The sequence below is a fragment of the Psammomys obesus genome, unplaced genomic scaffold (assembly GCF_907164565.1).
Source record: "Psammomys obesus unplaced genomic scaffold, mPsaObe1.curated_primary_1811, whole genome shotgun sequence".
Lineage (NCBI taxonomy): Eukaryota > Metazoa > Chordata > Mammalia > Rodentia > Muridae > Psammomys > Psammomys obesus.
In genome coordinates, this window is record NW_026595435.1 from 1 (window position 1) to 17890 (window position 17890).

The window sequence follows — 17890 nt, forward strand, 5'->3', positions numbered from 1 at the left end:
TTTTTTTTTTTTTTTTTTTTTTTTTTTTTTTTTTTTTTTTTTTTTGTGGGTTCAGAGAATCAAACTGAGGTTCTTTCTCATGCTTGGGTGGCAAGCACTTTACTGACTAATTGTTTCTCCAGGCCTCTGGTCGGCCTTATGTGGGTGCTGGAATTGAACTCAGGACATCTGCAAGAATAGCCAGTGTTCTTAGCCTCTGAGCCGTCTTCTTACTCTCCCCCCTTTAAGAGTGTTTCACTATTCACTGTGTAGTCCATGCTTTCCATAAACTTTTGGCAACCATCCTGCCTTCACTTTGTAAATGCTGGAAATTAAAGGTATGAGTCACCGTATCTATCACTTGTTTTTATGTTTTAAAATTGTCTCTTTACTTACTTTATTCTTTCAGCCTAATAGTTATATTTATTTTCTTTACAGGTTTAGAAGAACAGTACATTATTTTAATTTTTCAAACTGGCCTTGATCATCAGGCAGATGTGGTCTTTGAAAGTATCATTACTGAAATTGGTATAAAGAATAATGTTTCCAACTTTTTTGCAAAAATTCCTTTTGAAGAAGCCAATAGCAGACTCGTTGCCTGTACAAAAAGCTATGAAGAGAGCATCAAAGGAAACTGTGTACAAAAAGAGAACAAAGTGAAAACTGTAATTATATTTAAAAATCTTACAGTAATTTAATAGTGGGTAATTCTGTTTGTTTTTTTGTGATTCTGGAGATCAAACCCAGGGCTTCTACATATACTAGGTAGATACCTTGCCATTGAGACACACACTCAATAATAATGAGCAATTTTAAAACAAACTGCTTTAATATTGCTTATTTTTATGTTAGATTTAAAAATTAAAGAAATTTGAAACAAAAAATGTGTGATACAAGTTTTGGGAGATCTTTTAGTTCTTTTCATACTGTTCTTTTCTTTCTCTCCCATCTCTCTCTTTACACTGTATTCTGAGCATACAGATACCAACACTACTCGCTGAAATAGATTTTTACCCAGTGTTTTGGTGCTGAAGTTTAGGTCCCTTGTGCATAATACACATTTCTTTTAACATAGTTGACAACATTGGCAGTAAAGAATACACCCTGACTTTGTCAACATCTGCAAATGTCAAAAGGTTAGGTCACTCTGAAGCTGCAGGAACCATAACCTACAGGAGTACTGTACCATTTCTACAGCAGGTCAGTTTTGGTAGTTTTGAGTTTTGAGGTTTTGCTTAGTTTATTAGAAATAAATCTCTCAACCTGGTTACAGACTTAGAACTGTGGACTATTCAAGGTATAATTTGATGGCTTTGTTTGTCTCGGGGTCTTGCTTTATAAACTGATGGCAAAGTGGCAGTCCTACCTGTGTGTCTTAGGTTCTGGGATTACACATGTGTCCATCATACCCAGATGGAAAGTTTTGTCTGTTTGCTTTAGTTTCTTTTTGTTCTTATTTTTGATTTATTTTTTTTTAAATGGGTGCTACTGTAGCTCTGGCTAGCCTCAAACTCAAATCTGCCTACTTCCCAACCCCACTTCAAGGGCTTGGATTAAAAGTGTGTATCATTGTTCCAGCAAACTTTTTAATGTTTTCCTGAGCAACTATTTTTCATTTCAAGTGAGCTGTATATTCAGTCCCAAGATAGTCTTGATAACTGAACTAGACCTCATAAATGTAGTGGTAGCTAGTGAAGGGGAGAAGAGGAAATTCTGCCTGTTGCAGAGATTTAAAAAAAAAAAAAAAAAAAAAAAGGCAGGTGGAATGGACTTAGGGTTCCCTCTTATAAGTGTTCACTTCCCTGAACTGTATGTTTTTAGCACCTCCACTTCCCGCAGACTGCCTAGCCTTTGAACTAAGGTAGGTTTCCTATGCTACCATAAAAAAAATAAAATAAAATAAAAAAGCACAACAACAGCTTTGAGATTGTTTTATTTTAGCCATTCTTCACATCTTACCAGTCTGATTCCACATGAATAGTTGAAATAAGAAATGGGGAAAATCATTATTATGTATTGTCTGGAAGCTACTAGTGAATGTAGGCCTATTTCTAGTGTTTTGTTACTTCTCATTTTTAAGCACTGTCCATACAGGAGATTGCTATTTTCAGTCTTTAGAGTTCAACATATATATATATATATATATATATATATATATATATATATATATATGGAGGGAGAGAGAGAGAGAGAGAGAGAGGCAGGGTTTTGCTGTGTAGCCCTGGCTGTCCTTAAACTCACTATGGAGACCAGGCTGTCTAAAGCCTCCAGTTAGCGCCTTCCTGTGTCTCCTGAGTGCTTAGGTTATATGTGTGCATGTTCCATGAAAACGCCTTTTCTGCCTTGTACTGCTTGCTCGTTTTATTGAAGTAATTTCCCACTTAACTTCACAAATTGGTTATTTTTTTCTCTGTCAGGTGTCCTTTGAATCTAAAATCCAACTTAGAAGCAAACAAGAATTGCAGTTTTTTGATGATGAGGAAGAAGCTGGCGAGAGCCACACAATCTTCATTGGTCCTGTAGAAAAGTGAGAACATTTTTTTATTTTTTCAGTGCTTTAGAATGTCTTTTTCTTTGTTAAATAATGTTTTCTTTTTCTTTTATTATAGGTTGATAGTGTATCCACCGCCTCCAGCTAAGGGAGGCATATCTGTTACTAATGAGGACCTGCACTGTTTGACTGAAGGGGAGTTTTTAAATGATGTTATTATTGACTTTTATTTGAAGTAAGTTTACTAACTTATTAGCAACCTTTAATGTTCTGCCATTGTCTATCTTTTTTATCTGTTTTCTGAAGTCCGACTTTTGATTGGAATATCTGTCACTGCTGTATCCTGTGACACTTGAGAGAAGAGTAATCTACTCAAGTGTTCTTTCTCTACCTGTGTAGCCTTAATTTTAAAAGTGAGAATAAAGGGTAGTGAGAGATGAACGAGGTAATGTATGTGCGGTATTAAGGATGTACCCAGCATAGTTCTCGTAAATACTAGCTTAGTATGTAGAAAGGGCCACATACATGAAACAAAATCGAACTTATCCTCCTTCTATCCACGCTGTTGTTTTCTAGTTTATTTCAATATATCCCTTAACTGAAAATGTGGAACTGCTTGTTGAAACCTGCAAAACTGATTTAGTAACCTTGCACTGGAGTTCACCTCATACTTTGAGGGAAAAGACAGATCTAAGCAGTTTACTACAGGCTCTGTTTGGAATACTACCGCATTGTTGCAGTCACTGTGTGTTGGGGTGATTATCTTTTAGAAGGCCTTTGTAGGCCCCCTGAGCTGTTTCACTATAAGAAGTCTTTCAAGTTATATCTTTTTTTAAAGCTTAAGTTTTGGGCCAGAGAAAGAGCTTAGCAGGTGAAATCCTTGGCATATTCCATGCAGGCCTGAGAACTTGAGGTTGATCTCAGAAGCCACAGTGGGAAGAAAACCCTGACTCAACAGAGTTGTCTCCACATGCAGGTTTTGTAGTGTGAGCTGTTCCCCTCCAGACACACAATAATAATATTTTTTTAACACCTTGAGCTTTGATATTATCAAATGGTATAAAGTTAAAAGGTCTCAAGACTGTTCCCTTGAGGAAAACAGACCTCAAGTATTTTGTGTTTCTCTGTAAGAGTTCACAAAGCTTTTCGTACTGTCTTTTCAAGAGAATACGGCCATAAGCCTAATTCATCTAACTTCTGTGACAAGATTGGTACATAAACAATTAAATTTATTAAATTATAATTTCTCATTGCAATATAAGGGATCATGGATTTTTTTTTTTATGTAAGTCTCTAGCAGCATAACAGGAAGAATAAAAACTGATGTAAGAATGCTTGATAAAACAGGATCGGATGAATGGGGAGGAGGTCCCCCCCTATCAGTGGACTTGGAAAGGGGCACGGTGGAGATGAGGGATTGGGAAGGAATGAGGGAGCGGGACACGGCTGGGATACAGAGTTAATAAAATGTAACTGATAAGAAAAAAATAAAATAAAGAAAAAGAATGCTTTTTTAAAAGATTGTTAAATTTTTATTTCTGTGTACGAATGCTTGCCCACGTGTTTGTGCACCATGTGCATACCAGATGCTCTGGCTACCAAACCCAGGGCTTGGCAGAGCAGACATACTCTTACTGCTGAGACATAGCTCCAGCCCCGGAACTAGCTTCTTATTCTGCAGAATATGCTTGAACTTTGACTTTGTTGTCCTGTGTGTAGCAGCCATTTCTTCTGCCGAGTAAAATTCTATCATATATTTTATTTTTCCATTCATCAGTTCATTAGCATTTCTGCCAATTATTTTACACTGTTTTGAATAATATGTCTATGAATGTTCCTATACATTATTTTTGTATAAATATTTTTTCTTAGAGTTTGTTTTAAAACATATCTTTCAAATCATAGTTTTAATTCTAAAAAAGATCACTGTTTGAAGATCATTGCTTGAAGATATTTTTGATGACTATTGCATCTGGGACATGAAGTAAACTTCATCTCTAAGAGATAGTGATTATGGTGGCCAAATAAATGTATATCACTGCTTGAGTGGTTGTATATTGAGTGAACTGTGTTCCATTGTATAATTGTTTTTGCTTAAAATAGATACTTGGTGCTTGAAAAACTGAAGAAAGAAGAAGCTGACCGAATTCATATATTCAGTTCTTTTTTCTATAAACGCCTTAATCAGAGAGAGAGGAAAAATGCTGAGACAACTAATCTATCGTAAGTCAGATTCTTAACAGTTCGTTCAGTACTTATTCCTTAGCATCTGTGAGTATTAGTTCCCACCGTCTCATATTTGAGAGACCGGATTTACAGATATTCATGTCCTGGAGATGAAATGCTGAAGTCTTTGCATTTGACCTTTATATAGTCTTTCATTTACTTTAATTCTAGAATACTCATAACATGGTGTACATGCATTAGATATTTGTTAGGCTGTTTTCTTCAGTAGGTAATGACAAGGAAAACGGTACATACATGTTTTATATGGGTATACTTTTCCTCAAATATTTTCTATTCTCACCTTGTTAAATTGGTAGATATAAAATGAAAGGCCCATAATATTTTAAAACAAACCCCAACAAAAGCCCTACACATCTCTCTATTCACATGCTTCTTTCTTGAATCTGTCACCAGGAAAAGTACACCATCTAGGTTCATTTTTATTCTTCATAGATTTATATCATTTCAGCTGCCTAAAATAATCTTGCATTAGTTTTGAGGGATAACTTTTAAAAAAATCATCTTACTTGTATTGAGCAACATCATTTATTTCTGTTCCTGCTTTCTTAATATCAATGATTTTATCCTGCTAGCTTCAGAATACCTAGAATTCAGAAGTTGTAGGTCTAATATCTACAACAGTGGTTCACAAATAGGACTCATTTGTGTTTCTTCAAGGGTGATGAAACCATCACTGCTGCAATTTGCTCTAAGTGTTCCCTCAGTGATGCTGAGAGAAAACTTGAATCTGTTCTGTTTTCTCTTGTTCTCTTTGTGGGCTGGGGACAGAGCCAGAGCCTTTCTGAGTTAGGCTCAGGTGCTGTCTACCACAGCATCTCCAGCCTGACTTGTTTTTTGTTTTGTGGTTTTTTTTTTGAGACAGAGTTTCTCTGTGTAACTCTGGCTATCCTAGAACTCACTCTGTATGCCAGGCTGTCCTTGAACTCAGAGATGTATCTGCCTCGGTCTCTTGAGTGTTGGGATTAAAGGGGTGCACCACCACTGCATGGAATTTAATTTGTACTCTTAATAAGCTCTCAGAATGATTGCTCTCAGACAAGTTAAGGAAATTCTATTTGGTCACACCTGAGTTCTTTACAATTCCTTGCTACATAGTGATAGCATTCAGGTCTTAATCCTTGGCTTTAACTGGTCAAAAGATTCAACAGTTGGCACATCTTCTTGTAATGACACTGAAATGTCCTGAGTTCGAGTGTTATTCCAGATATAAATTATATTTTCTACTATTCTCACTTAGACAAATGGGATGGATATTGGAAGTAGGAGAAAACAAGTAACAGGACAGGAACCTACTGCAGAGGGCCTCTGAAAGACTCTACCTAGCAGTGTATAAAAGCAGATGCTGAGACTCATAACCAAACCTTCGGCAGAGTGCAGGGAATCATATGAAAGAAGGGGGAATTAATATGACTTGGAGAGGACAGGAGCTCTACAAGGACCAAATATATCAGGGCACATGGGTCTTTTATGAGACTGTTTCTCCAACCAAGGACCTTGTATGGATATAACCTAGACCCCTGCTCGGATATAGCCCATGGTAGCTCAGTATCCAAGTGGGTTACCCTAGTAAGGGGAACAGGGACTATTTCTGACATGAACTCAATGGCCGGCTCTTTGAGGTCCCCTCCACCCCCGAAGGAGGAGCAACCTTGCTAGGCCACAGAGGAGGACATTGCAACCAGTCCTGAAGATACCTGATAAGCTAGGGTCAGACAGAAAAGGAGGAAGACCTCCCCTATCAGTGAACTTGTAAAGGGGCAGGGAGGAGATGAGGGAGGGAGGGTAGGATTTGGGAGGGAATTAGGGAGGGAGCTTCAGCTGGGATACAAAGTAAATAACCTATGATTAATATAAAAAAATTAAAATTATTTTAAAAAAAGAATTTGCTAAGTTTATATCATAGACTTAAAATAGATTTTTTTTTTTGCTGCTTCTTTTTTTTTTTTTTTTTTTTAAATTTTATTTTTAGTTACATTTTGTTAACTCTCTGTCCCAGCTGTATCCCGCTCCCTCATTCCCTCCCCAACCCCACACTCCCTCCCTGGTCTCCTCCCTGTCCCTTTCCAAGTCCCCTGATAGGGGAGGACCTCCTCCCCTTAAAATAGATTTTTGACTGCTGTTGATAATTTATGATGCTGCTTTATTATCAAATAGTGCATATTGTACTTGCGTCCTTTCAGTTACCAATAAGTCATGCTCTGATTTCATATCTCAGTGTAGCTGCTAATAGCAACACTGCACCAGTAAAATGGTAGAGACACCCCCCCCCCAAAAAAAAAAAAAAAAAAACAAAACATTAGCCAGGAGAAGCTCTGAAGTTCCCTAGAGTTGTAAAATGAACTAAAGACACCTCCCTGCAGATTCCGTGATGAGGTTTCTTTCATGCCTTCTTTTCCAGGCTTCATTTAAGATATCAGTTCATGGAGTGGAATAATGGCTCAGTAAAGAGCTCTTTTTTTTTTTTTTTTTTTTTAAGCTTCAGGGAGTTTATTTTTGCCACCATTTCACATATACACACTTAAATGCTTTAGAACTATACAAAGTGTGTTGCTGAATGATAGGGATGTTTTTGTAAGTTTTTCATCGTAGAAACATCAGTGTGCACTTATACAAACTCTAAAATACTTTTTCTAAAATATTGCTTGATTTAATCTTTATAAGCATCTGTATACAAAGATAAATAACTTTCTTGAGGCTATATAAAATGTTTGTGTTTGAGCCTAGAACATCTGACTGAAAGTGCATTTCCCAAGTGTTAGTCTATTGAGTGTTTGTATATTCCTAAGTAACATGGAATGGTAATATTCTGGCTTTGAGGTATGACAGATGTGGTTGTGAGCCTTGTCTCTATTACATCCTAATATATTTTCATTTAAGTAAAGAGCTCTTCACTGCTCTTGCAGAGGGCTATGTTCCCAGCACCAAATGGCACGTAATAGTAACCTGTTGCTCCAGTTCTAGGGGATCCAGTGCTCTCTTCTGACTTGAGGGCACCAAACATATATAAGTATATATAATTTTAATTTTAAGATACCATGTTCTTTCTTCAACTTGTTAAAACATTAAGTGAAACTATGAGGTGTTAACATCTGAATCTTCTAATTCTTAAGTCATTGGATACAAGCTATAACTGTAATGACACTTAAAAGTTGATTATCTCTTTCTTACAGGATACAACAAAAACGACATGGGAGAGTGAAAACATGGACCCGGCATGTAGATATTTTTGAGAAGGATTTTATTTTTGTACCCCTTAATGAAGCGTGAGTAAAATTCTATGTAAATATCATGATAGTCTTTTTTTTAAATGAAGAATTTGTTTTAAAACATCTTTCTGAAATTTGTTGTATTAAAAATACTTATTTTATGAAAGTAAACATAGTTTTCTACTGAGTTAGAAAATACAGACACCTTATTCTAATTTTATTGCTCAAAGTGAAAGAAAGTCATTTCAAAAAATGATGCTTGTGTGGTACAATACAGTCTATGGAGATCACCTTGTTTTGAAAAGATGATTGTGTCACATAGAAGAATTTGAATCTTTAGATTAAAATTCATTCACATTTAACAGTATAGGTAAAGGTGCTGGATTTGTGAATTTAGTCAACTGAAAGCCATGCTATGAGAAACAGTCTTCTAAATGCTTCAGTAGAGATGCCTCAATACTTGATTATTGTTCTCCGGTGACTGACAGTGTTGATATATGTACGGTGTGTACAGCTTTATCATGTGATTAAGACTTTAGTTTGTATTGCTTTCTTTCTGTGTCTTTATTTTAAAAGAACCTGTTTGGAAGAATTTGGTCACTGGTTGTAATCTGGGGAGAGTCTGAGGTAGAAGTGAGATGGTTTATCTCTTTATGATTTGAGTAATTAATGTTGACTGGAATTAGTATTGTATAGGACTCTTTATAGGTATTTAACCTTGCTGTGTCATACAAAACTGTAAATTTCAAATGTGTACTTATCACATTCTTCTTTTTCTTTCTGTACAGCAAATTCACTTTGCAGTATGAGCAGCCCTCTTTTTTAAAATGTTTTAGTCATATGTAACTGTAGTCACAGCTTCTTAGGCTAACGCAGGAGGATCACTTCAACACAATAATTTCAGGTTATTTTTAACAAACATTAGGATCCCCCCCAAAAAAAACAGAAATAAATGCCATGTTTTAGGATGTCAGTTGCAAGCTTCTTGGTTAGTTGTTGGAAGGACCTCAGTTCTATCCCCAGCACTGCTGTGGGAAGGGTGATACGTGCATGTGTGTGTGTGTGTGTGTGTGTGTGTGTGTGTGTGTGTGTGTGTGTGATGTTTTAATTAGGAGGCCACAGCTCTATTAAGTCAAAGCATCAGTGATAGCTACAAAGACAACTTATTGAAGACTGTATTTTTATGTATTGTATAATAAAGTTATCAAGTTGAAACTTTGCATAAATAAGATTTCTTGGAATGTATCTATCATATAAAGTAGCACAAGCCTCCTAAGAGAAAAGAGGAAAGTTGTTTGTAAGAAATAAATAATAAAAATTGAAGTTGAAATTAAGTCATATATAATTTAGAGCCACTATAATCACGATCCATATCAGTAGAGGTTCCCCAGTCATCTTACAAGTGGTGGAGAACCAGTAGAGCACAGACCAATGCAGGAGTCTCCAAGAGGCCTACACCATGACCTGATGGAAAGCAGTCTGCATATATATTTTTTTTAAGGAGGTTAAAGCCACATTACTTCATTTTAGTAATGATATTTTTTTTTATTTTGTTTTGTTTTTTTTTTTTTGAGATAGGGTCTCACTATGTAGCCCTTACTGGCCTGGCTTTCTCATATATAGTCCAGACTCCATGAAATCAGAAAGATCAACCTCGCCTCTTGAGTGCTGGGATGAAAAGCACCACCATGCCCAGCCTAATGTTAATTCTTTTAAGATTCACTTTTATTTTATGTGTATGAGTGTTTACTTGCATTTATGTGTACCACAAATGCCGTTGGAGGCCAGAAGAGGGCCTTAGATCCTCTAGAACTAAAGTTAAGATGCCATTGGGTGCTGCGAACTGAACCCTGGGGTTCCCACCAAAGCAGCAGATGCTCTTCACCAATCAACCATCTCTCTAACCTCATAATACTGATTTTTTTTTTAAGCCCTGTATTTTGTGGTTAGATGTGATCAGGCCTGTGTGGTGGTACGCGCCTTTAATCCCAGCACTCAGAGGCAGAGGTGGGTGGATCTCTGTGAGATAATAGCAAATTCTGTACAAGCCAAAGCTACCAGTCTCAAAAAACAAAAACAAAGCAATGTCCCCAAACACAAACAAAGCCACATCTGTACACAAACCAAAAGGCAGGATGGATGAATTCTTCTTTCCTATTCTTAATAATCAGCAGTATACAATGACCTTAGGTCAGAGTAAAGCAGAAGAAACAGTATATCATCCTCATTCCAATAGCAAAAACACAGGCAATAGTAAGTTCCACCTCAGTTTTAAAATGATAAAATGTACAAAAGTGTGTTTCATACCATAGCTAGGCATGGTGGTAAATGACTGTACTCTAAAAAGGACCAAGGGTTCCATTTGACCCTTTTAATACTGAGAACAAAACCAGTCTTTATGACCTTTGAACTGAATATTTTCATATAAAGAGACAGTACTGTTTTCTCTTACTACCTTGGAGTCATTTAATAGATACAGAAACAAAAATATAAAATTACCTAATGAAATCATGGTGTTCGGGATAGGAATTATAGCTTTATGGTTGTGTACTTGCCTGGCAATATCCTCGGTCTGATTCCTAGCAGTAGAAAAAAAAAAAAAAAGTTTTCTATTGAGGAAATATTTTGGGGGCATCTTACTACGTGACAGATATTGTACTCAGCTAATAAAACCCTCTTTCATCTGTAGCCTATCCAGTGCATACTGGTACATAGCTCTGTGACTAGTAAATAATAGTTATTAATGACTGTTAGGCTATACTCTACTGTTGTCAATTGTGATACCTGAGTATAGTGACATGAATTTGTGCTTGAGAGCTAAAATTTCTTTCTAGTACTTGAGATTTTTGTAATAATAACTAGGTTAGATATGTCATTTCTTTTTAAAATTTATTTATTTACTGCAATTTGTTCATTTTGTATCCCTACTGCAGCCATCTCCCTCATCTCCTCCCAGTTCACCCACCCTCCCTCTTCTCCCCCTATGCCCTTTTCCTAGTCTGCTGATAGGGGAGGACCTCCTCCCCTTCTATTTGACCCTAGCCTGTCAGGTCTCATCAAAAGCTGGATGTATCATCTTCCTCTGTGGCCTGGCAAGGCTCCAAACCCCAGGGGGAAGTGATCAGAGAGCATTCCACTGAGTTCATGTCAGAGACAACACCTGTACCCCTTACTAGGGAAACCACTTGGAAACTGAGCAGCCTATGGGCTTCCACTGATTAGGGGGTGTAGGTCCTCTCCATGCAAGGTCCTTGGTTGGAGTATCTATTGTCCTCTTCAGGAACTCCTGGGCCCAGGTTTTTTTTTTTTTTTTTTTTTTTTTTTTTTTTAACTCTGTTGTTCTCCTCGTGGAGTTCCTATCCCCTCCAGGTCTTTCTATCTCCCTATTCTTCCATAAGGTTTCCAGCAGTCTGCCCAAGGTTTGGCTATGAGTCTCAGTGTCTTCTTCAATACCCTGGTGGGTAGAGTCTTTCAGAGGTCCTCTGTGGAAAGGCTCCGGTCCTGTTACTTGTCTTCTCCTACTGCCGATGTCTATCCTGTTTGCCCTTCTGAATGAGGATTAAGCATCTCTCCTAGGGTCCTCCTTGTTTAGCTTCTTTAGGGCTATAGATTTTAGTATGTTTGTCTTATATGGCTAATATCCACTTATAAGTGAGCATATATTGTATGTGTCTTTCTGCTTCTGGGTTACCAGAAGCACTCACTCAGGATGATCTTTTCTAGTTCCCACCATTTGCCTGCACATTTCATGATTTCCTGATTTGTAATTGCTGAGTAGTATTCCATTGTGTAAAAGTACCACAATTTCTGTATCTGTTCCTCAACTGAGGGACATCTGGGTTGTTTCCAGCTTCTGGCTATTACAAATAAAGCTGCTATGAACATGGTTGAGCAAATGTCCTTGTTATATACTTGAGCATCTTTTGGATATATGCCTAGGAATGGTATAGCTGGATCTTGAGGTAGCACTATTCACAGTTTTAAGTGAAAGCGCCAGATTGATTTCCAAAGTGGTTGTACAAGTTTGCTCTCCCACCAGCAATGGAGGAGTGTTCCCCTTTCTCCACATCCTCTCTAGCATGTGTTGTCACTTGAGTTTTTGGTCCTAGCCATTCTGATGGGTGTGAGGTGAAATCTCAGGGTTGTTTTGATTTGCATTCCCTGAATGACTAAGGACAGTGAGCATTCCTTTAAGTGTTTCTCTGCCATTCGATGTTCCTCTGTTGAGAATTCTCTGTACCCCATTTTTTAATTGGATTGCTTGGATTGTTGGTGTTTAACTTCTCGAGTTCTTTATATATTCTGGATATTAGCTCTCTGACAGATGTAGGGTTGGTAAAGATCTTTTTCCAGGCTGTAGGCTGTTGTTTTGTTCTGATGACAACATCCTTTGCTTTACAGAAGCTTTTCAGTTTCATAAGATCCTATTTATTAAATTTTGATCTTAGAGCCTGTGCTGTTGGTGTTCTGTTCAGAAAGTTGTCTACTGTGCCAATGAGGTCAAGGCTCTTCCCCATTTTTTGTTCTAACAGATTTAGTGTGTCTGGTTTTATGTTAACTTCTTTTATCCACCTGGACTTTAGTTTTGTGCAGGGTGATAAATACAGGTCTATTTGCATTTTTTTTAGACCTCCAGTTAAACCAGCATCATTTATTGATGATGCTGTCTTTTCCATTGTATGGTTTTGGCTTCTTTGTAAAAAATTAAGTTTCCATAGGTGTGCAATTATTTCTGGGTCTTTGGTTCAATTCCATTGATCCACCGTTCTGATTCTGTGCCAGAACCATGCCATTTTTATTACTGTTGCTCTATAGTACAGCTTGAGGTCAGGGATGGAGCTACCTCCAGAAAATCTTTTATTGTGCAGGATTGTTTTAGCTCTTCTGGGTTTTTAGTCTTTCCATATGAAATTGAGAATTGTTCTTTCAAGGTCTGTAAAAAATTGTGTTGTATTTTGATAGGAATTGCACTGGCTCTTTTGATCACTTTTGGAAGGACAGCCATTTTCACTATGTTAATCCTACCATAAATCCATGAGCATGAGAGATCTTTCCATTTTCTGATATCTTCTTCAATTTCTTTCCTTAGAGACTTCAAGTTTTTTTTCATGCTTTGTTAGAGTCATACCAGTTACTTTATGTTATTAGTGGCTATTGTGAAGGGTGTTGTTTCCCTTATTTCTTTCTCCGCCCATTTGTCTTTTATATACAGGGAGAGCTTCAGATTTTTGTGAGTTAATTTTTTATCCAGCCACTTTGCTGAAGCTGCTTATTAGCTGAAGGAGTTCTCTGGTAGAATTTTTGGGGTTTTCCATTTCTTTTTAAATATAATGTATTTACATGTTATAGTATAAGACTAGGAATTATTTGGATATATAGTTTTTAATAAGCCTTTCTTACTTTAACAATAGAAAGAGACACGATAAAAAACAAATTTGAATGGGTTCCAAAAACAAAAGATTCAGAACATTGTTTGCAAGAGTGAATGTGAAAATCTATAACCATAATTTAATAATAATATAGGTACCATAGACGCCAGGCAGTGGTGGCTCACATCTTCAATCCCAGTGCTCAGGAGACAGGCAGGTAGATCTCTGTGAGTTCGAGGCCAGCCTGGTCCATGGAGTGAGTTACAGGACAGCCAAAGCTATACTCAGACTCTACTCAAAAAAAAAAAAGTATATATATATATTAGTGTGTGTGTGTGTGTGTGTGTGTGTATTAATGTTAGGTACTATAATAATAAGTAGTTACATAATTCTACCAACAAATTAGTGGACGTAGTATGTTAGTTACTGATTAAATAAGCAAGTGACAACAGTTATAAACAATACAAAAAATTTAAAAGAACAATGTTCATAAACCTGTAAAAAAATCATTTTGATTGATACTTATTGACAAATATCAGGACCTTTTCCAATGATGTTTTTTTTTTACAGTGCACACTGGTTTTTGGCTGTTGTTTGTTTCCCTGGTTTGGAAAAACCAAAATATGAACCTAATCCTCATTACCATGAAAATGCAGTCGTGCAAAAAAGTTCAAGTGCAGAGGACAGTTGTGTTTCTTCTGCCAGTGAGATGGACGCTTGTTCACAGAACTCTGCTCCCAAGCCTGTGATTAAGAAGATGCTAAATAGAAAACATTGCTTAGCTGTAACTGATTCAAGTGCTACACAGGAAGAAAGTGAGCCATGTTACCGGAGAAACACATACAGTGTGAAATGTAGTGTGAAAAAAAAAAATCATGCTTTAAGTGAAAATGAAGAACCAAATAATGAAGAATCTGCATGCCGGGAAGTTACTGATAGAACTGAAAGCGAGAATGCCCTCCAGGATGAATGCTTCAACTCTGAACATCATCCAGGTATGTACTGATAGATTATGAAAGGGTAAAAGATTTCAAAGGACAATTGTTAAAATGATGTATTTTCTCTTGTCAGACTTACTGAGATATGTAGTGAGAATTTTGGAGTTTTGTCTTCATTTAAAAGACACGGAACTATTATAAGAATATATTTTCATCTTATTCCCAGGTGTGGGGATATGGCGCTGCTCTGCAGAATCTAACTATGATTTGCTGTTTGTTCTAGCAGAGGCATGATATTGCCAGTTGCAGGTAGTTTCTGCAATTGTGCGATATTTACAAATCTGGGGACTTGAAAGAGGATATGTAAATCCTATGGCCCTAAGAAGCAGGTGGGTTGTTGGTTGGTTGTTGGTTGTTCTTGGTCCTGTGCAAAGAAGAAACAACAACAAGAAATTTGATATCCTGCTGGGGAAGATCAAACTTAACCCTAAGGGGCTCAACGGTAGGAAGCAGTTTAATGATAATTTCGCCCACTTTTCAACCCTGACTTTATTCAGGGATCTCTTTCCTTTTCTCTCTATCTTTTCTCTCCTATCTAGTGATAGGGGTTGAAACTGGTGTGAAGGTGGGGCATGAAGGGTGAAAATAGAAGAACCCATAAAATAACACTCATTGGCCACAGAGGTAGATTTTACTTACAACGCCATTAATTATATTAATGTATTCAGTCATGAAGTCACTGAGACGAACAACATTTAGAGTCCTTCCAGTATGCAAAGACTGGTGTCTTATTCAGTCAGTCTTGTGTTTACCCCTAGAAGCAGAAGTAGCACCTCTGCTCTGAAACTGACGCACCACTGACATGGACACACTAAAATTGTCATACCCTTCCTTCCAGTGTCTAGAGAAGATATGTGTTAAAAGTTACTTCATGCCTGTGTTTGAGTTTCATTTCCTTGATACCACAAGTGATAGATGCAATAGCTCAAAACTCAAAGGAAAAAAATAAACCTTCAAATTTATAATTCTCCAAATATTTCTTTAAGAGAGATTTAATCTAGAGGTGCAGGCCCCACATTTTTTACTTATAAGAGCCTGAAATGATTTTAGTTCATAGAAAATTTCTTACATTCAAAATATACAGTAATTGCATGACTTTAACATCCAAGACAAATGCAGTCTTCACAATTTTTAGATTGATGTATTGAATTCAAATGGCCAAAGGCAGAAAATAACGCTTTCTTTTTCTTTTTTTTTTTTTTTTTTTTAGCAGCTGTGATTTTTAAAATTTTATTTATTTTTTTAATATTTATTACAATTTATTCACTCTGTATTTTAGCTGTAGCCCCCTCCCTGGTCCTCTCCCATTCCTACCCTTCCTCCCTCTCCCCTCATGCTCCTCCCCTAGTTCACTGATTGGGAGGTCATCCGACCCTTCCATATGACCCTAGCCTATCAGGTCTCATCAGGACTGGCTACATTGCCTTCCTCTGTGGCCTGGTAAGGCTGCTCCCCCCACCCCCGGGGGTAGGTGAGCAAAGAGCCAGCCTCATGACAGAGACAGGCCCTGACCTCCCTCCTAGGAAACCCACTTGGAGATTGAGCTGCCATGGGCTACATCTGAGCAGGGGTTCTAGGTTATCTCCATGCATAGTCCTTAGTTGGAGAAAACTTTCTTTTTCAAACAAAAGTTGGGATTCCTGTTCCTCGTTCTCCTTCACTTGTTTCTGTAGGAAAGGGCTACTTCTTTGATGCCATTTTAATTTCCCTTCAGGCCTTATGAATTGGTTTTCATTTCCTTTAATGAGACACTATTATTTCTGTCTTCTTTAGCAGGAATCTAAGATTATGATCAAAAAAAATTTTTTAATATCAAGTCACTTTCCTCGCCAACCCACAAGTACTCAATGTATTGACCTCACCATTACCTAGTTTGTGATACTATTGCTGTGATGAAACACCATGACCAAAAGGAACTGACAGAGGAAAGGGTTTATTAGGCTTATACACTTACATCACTGTTCATCAGTTGGGGAAGTCAGGACAGGAACTCAAGCAGGGCAGCAACTTGGAGATAGGAACTGATGCAGAAGCCTTGGAGGATTGTTGCTTACAGTCTTGCTCCTCATGGCTTGATCAGCCTGCTTTATTATAGAATCCAGGACCATCCAGGGATGGTCCCACCCACAATGAACTGAACTGTGCCCTCTCAAATCAATCACTAATTTAAAAAATGTTTCACATGCTTTCTTTCCTACAGCCCAGTTTCATGAAGGCACTTTTCAGTCAAGCTTTCCTCCTGTCAGTTGGCTATAGCTTGTGTCAAATTGACCTAAAACTAGCCAGCACAGGCATTATTCAGTGTACATACATGTCAAAATATCTTATTCTACCCTGTAAGGTTTTGCAGGTTGGCCCTTCATGCCTGTTGCGGAGAATCAAACCAGGCCCTCACACATAGTAGGCAAGCACTCTATCGCTGTGCTTTAATCTCCAACCCTAAGAATATGTTCAGGTATTAGGTGTCAATTAAAAAACTTATCTGTTCCATAAAAATCCATAGTACTCAGCATGGTCTCTATCTTGCAAACATTAAATTGTGCATAGACTTACAAGTTTGTGGGATAAGGTAGGCTAGCTATAGGATTTAAAATGTGGATTTAAAATTATGGAAAATAGCATATAATGAACATTTTTGGTGCTCTACCAATTTTTATTTGTGAGCTAGGAGTTTCACATCCGGCGTGGTAGCTCATGCCATTAGTCCTAGACCTTGGGAAGTAGAGACAAAATGATCAGGAGTTAGTGGCCAGCCCTAGCTACATAACAAGTTCAAGGTCAGTCTGGTTTACGTTGAGACCCTGTCTCAAAAAGATAAAAGGGGCAAGGGTGTGCTGAGCTTTTGTAAGGACATTTTGCTATACTGAGCTTCATAAGCTACTGTAGCTGTGAGATAAGATGGAAAGGGAAAATAGAACAAGAACAAAAATTGGTCATTAAAAGCAAAAGAGATCAAATTTTTGTCTAGGTTATTTTCCAGTCTAGTTCATTAGGATTACAGGTAAGCAAAAGGTAAACTAGCAAGTACTTAACCTGTAATTCTTTCAGTGTTCACATTTTAATTATTGATTTTTTTTAAACCTAATTATTTATTTGAAATCTCAAAACTGGAATATGTATTAAGTATGATTTATTACTTAGGGTTTTCAGCAGAAGACAAAAGGCAGGGAATATGGAAACAGGACAGTGTGGTTATGGGATTTGTTCTTGAGGCCTTGAAATTGGAGCTGATGATGAGCTCAGTGGTAGAGGGCTTGCCTAGCATTTGTGAGGCCCTAGATTCAACCCCTAAAACCATGCAAAAGATAACATCAAAACCAATATTGTGATAGCTGTTAATTGCTCATATTTGTGAATATATGACCGTTTTGAGTGTTTGTGGAAGATTGGTTCCAGCCCCACTCCCCACGAAAAGGTTACCCTAATTTATGGATGCTCAAGTTCCTAATGTATGAGTATTGTTCATATATGGTATATTTGCACTCTCAGTAGACTTCTGTTTGTTGTGTTTCTAAATATGTAGTTTTTAATCACATGCTTTATTTTTACTCTTGTTGAACGCAGGACCTGTGCATGTGAGGCAAGCATTCTCACTCAGCT

The 17890-nt window shown here is 37.3% G+C and overlaps 1 protein-coding gene across 1 annotated transcript in view; it reads left to right on the plus strand.

Annotated features, from left to right (window-relative positions):
• Positions 1-417: 417 nt before the first annotated feature.
• Positions 418-17890, plus strand: part of LOC129685747 (sentrin-specific protease 6) — a gene marked incomplete at its 5' end in the record, with an annotated part of 31376 nt that continues 13903 nt past the window's right edge. The window contains 6 exon segments of the mRNA XM_055619250.1: positions 418-644; positions 2397-2506; positions 2589-2705; positions 4574-4693; positions 7888-7980; positions 13863-14287. Of these exon segments, the coding sequence (XP_055475225.1) occupies positions 418-644; positions 2397-2506; positions 2589-2705; positions 4574-4693; positions 7888-7980; positions 13863-14287 (1092 nt within the window).